The 3,013-nt window shown below is 42.4% G+C and overlaps 1 protein-coding gene across 1 annotated transcript in view; it reads right to left on the bottom strand.

Annotated features, from left to right (window-relative positions):
• Nucleotides 1–3,013, bottom strand: part of LOC103396998 (E3 ubiquitin-protein ligase KCMF1-like) — a 30,467-nt gene that overhangs the window by 20,476 nt on the left and 6,978 nt on the right. The window contains exons 4-5 of the mRNA XM_008335244.3: nt 1,202–1,303; nt 839–1,019 (exon numbers count right to left, since the gene is read on the bottom strand). Coding sequence (XP_008333466.2) covers nt 839–1,019; nt 1,202–1,303 — 283 coding nt within the window. The remainder of the gene's footprint in view (nt 1–838; nt 1,020–1,201; nt 1,304–3,013) is intronic.

The raw sequence follows: 3,013 nt of genomic DNA, 5'->3' as shown, positions 1-3,013 counted from the left end.
TCCCTATTCACACCTGAGACCTAGTAAGAGTAACGAGTCACATGGTATTTTGGAGGGAAAATGACAAGCAGTGCTTTGTTTGGACATTTAGGGGTGTACTCACTTTTGTTGCCAGGGGTTTAGCTATTAATGGCTATATTTTGAGTTTTTTTGAAGGGAAAAATAAATTTACACTGCTATATAAGCTTTACACAGACTACTTTTCATTGTGTCAAAGCGATGTTTCTTCAGTGTTGTTCTATTAAACATTATAATGAAATCTCTGCAGAAATGTGAGGGGTGTACTCAATTTTGTGTCATACTGTACATACAAAATATGTCACGGGTAATCAACATCACGTGGGCAATGCTTGGAATAAGAACTAAATGCTAACTAACGTTAGCTAACTAACTTAGCGATTAGCATAGATGAGCCTTGTATGGCCAATGGATGCTCTTTCAGGGTCTGGTGTTTAGAAACTAGTTTTTCAGTAAACCACAGTGGAACTGAAAAAGGAAATAGAATAAAGTGAAAAGCCTGTTAAGTAGAACTCGGCTGACGCTCTGGGAATACGTCAAACATTAATTTATTTAATACTTTTTATGATTAACAAACAATTGTTGTTTGTTTTGAGATGAAAAGCAGTGAACAGCATGTGTGTAAACTTGTGTAGCAGCTTGTTAAAAACAGACAAAAGATTTTTTTTGTCTTTCCACATTTCTTTCTGTTCTGAAAATGTTGTCCAAACTGTGGCACGTACCGAACCCTGTTTATCCATACCGTTTCACCTCAGTCAGAACAGTCAGTCACATACATGTCAGTACAGGCCTACCACCTGTCTGCGTGTGTGAGACCTACCTGCTATAGGGTCCATAGCCTCTCTGCTGTAGTTGGAACCCTGTGAGGAGCTCTGACTGGAGGAGAGCCCCCCTGTGGTGCTACTGGTGAAGTGCATGTTAGACCTGCGGGCTCGTGGACCGCCCAGCCCACGGCCCGGGTGAAACATCCTCCTCACGTGCCGCACACCGCTGGACTCATCGTAGATGTTTCCATTAAGGACCAATATTCTGTATCAGTGACACTAACGCTACCGTTGATTTTTGATTATGTTTTAATTATTAATACCTTCCTGGTTCAGTTCTTTTTTTCCATTTCTTTGAACCTTATGCCGTTTTGTTGCAGGGCAGTAAAAGTAACTTGCAGGGTTTTTAAAAAGGATATCAAGTCTCTGGGCACTCTGTGTTCAAGCGTAAGATGAGCAGCGAAATCATCTGTCACATGGTTTGGGTCGCCTCCCGGCAGTGCTGCACATATAGGGCAGATCTGGAGAGCGGGGCAAATGTAGCGTTATCAACACACTTGACTGCACTTTTAACATTTGTTCAAGTGGAACCGGCTCTGATTGACACAGGATCGAATTTAGAGTAAACAGGAAGAAATAGAACCTTAGACGAGCAGCAGATCCATGAGGACCGGGTCACCACTCCAGCTGATGTGAACAGATTTTTTTCCCTGGATGTTAAAGTGTCTGTGTGTATGGGTGGGAGTGGGCAGTGACCAAAACCTGCCATGTTTCCAGGGTGCAGCACAATGTCACCCACTGCTCCTCCCTCATGAATAGGTAAAACGCAGTCAACTTTTCTTGAATATTTGCCATGACAAATGACGCTTCTTTGTCTGGGTTTTGCATGACATGACAGAGCAAACAGAACAAGGTACAGTGATAAAGATGGTGCTGTGAAAGACATGTCCTCAGTCCGTTCACTTTTCTTTTTAAAACCGTGAGAAACAGACTTTCATTTCATGTATCACCTGGTCCAGACCCACGTTTCCCTCCATTATTATTTAACCACCCTGTCATGATAAAGAGTCACGTTTGTCATTTAATGAATCAATGGCCCTGGTGTTGCCTACTCCGACAGGGCAGAGTTTAGGAAAGGTTTATTTCTGTTTTATAAGACGTTGTCGCAGTCAGTTTAAATTTAATATTTCTGGTGCGAGTATTCTCAGCACCGGGCTTGAATAACTGTGTTTTAATGTTCTCCCCATCGTATGAGCGAGCTGGAAACCCCTGATTTAAATGTTTCCACGATGCATGTAATCTTCAAAAGTTCCCTTTCCAAAAACCTGGAAAAAAGCCTTGAAATAAATCTGCTTTTAAAAAGGTCAGCTGTCGTGTTAAGCCTATTAGACAGTGTGTGTATTGCTCCAAGCAGTTCATTCAAATCAAAAGTAAGCTGTAAAGATCTATCACAGGTACAGCAGAATTGGCCTCATGGAAAGAACTTGGGATGGATGATTCGTACCTCAGGAGAACATCAGAGTTTCCCTGTTAACATGGGAATGAATGGATCACTAGTATTGGAGCTAAGATTCAACCATAGTTGATATAGTATATAAGGATTCCTGTGATATAAAATAAAATGTAGTTTTAATTATGAGTTCTTACCTTCGAGACAGACGATACAGTAGCGGCTAATGGTGGCATTTGCGGCGGAGGAGGAAGGGAGGGAAGAGAGTTGGCCCGTACGTAGACACTTGATTCCATACCGTACCTTACACATACGTAACTTACATAAAATTAGAATTAAAAAAGAACTTAAAAGAAGAACCCAAACACAATACGGAAGACTTGCGGGAGATGCGTATGGAAGTCGACAAACACGTGAACGAGTGAGGCGGCGTGGGCTGCTTTGAGTGCTCGGCCACCTAGCGTCGGTGTCTGTAACCGTGCTCCTATCTTAAATCTTTAGATTCAAGAATTTGCTCGAAGACTTGCTCGTATCTCGGAATACTTGTATGTCGGGATGCTCGTATCTCGAAGTTCTGCTGTATGTGTGAAGGAAGCAAAAGAGTTGGAAGTAGCATTGTTGGGAAACTAAGGGATGAGAAAAGTTAAGGTAGGAAACAGAGGCAGGAAAGTTTAAAGTAGGAACCAGACAAGAATTTGCCCTCCACACGCACCAACATTATGCTCTAAACACCTCCTCAGGTAAAGGCGGGGGCGGTGAAGCAGGGGTTTGAGAAGCAGGC

This window comes from Cynoglossus semilaevis, chromosome W (genome assembly GCF_000523025.1).
Source record: "Cynoglossus semilaevis isolate Cse_v1.0 chromosome W, Cse_v1.0, whole genome shotgun sequence".
Lineage (NCBI taxonomy): Eukaryota > Metazoa > Chordata > Actinopteri > Pleuronectiformes > Cynoglossidae > Cynoglossus > Cynoglossus semilaevis.
This window is presented reverse-complemented; position numbering and strand designations above follow the sequence as displayed.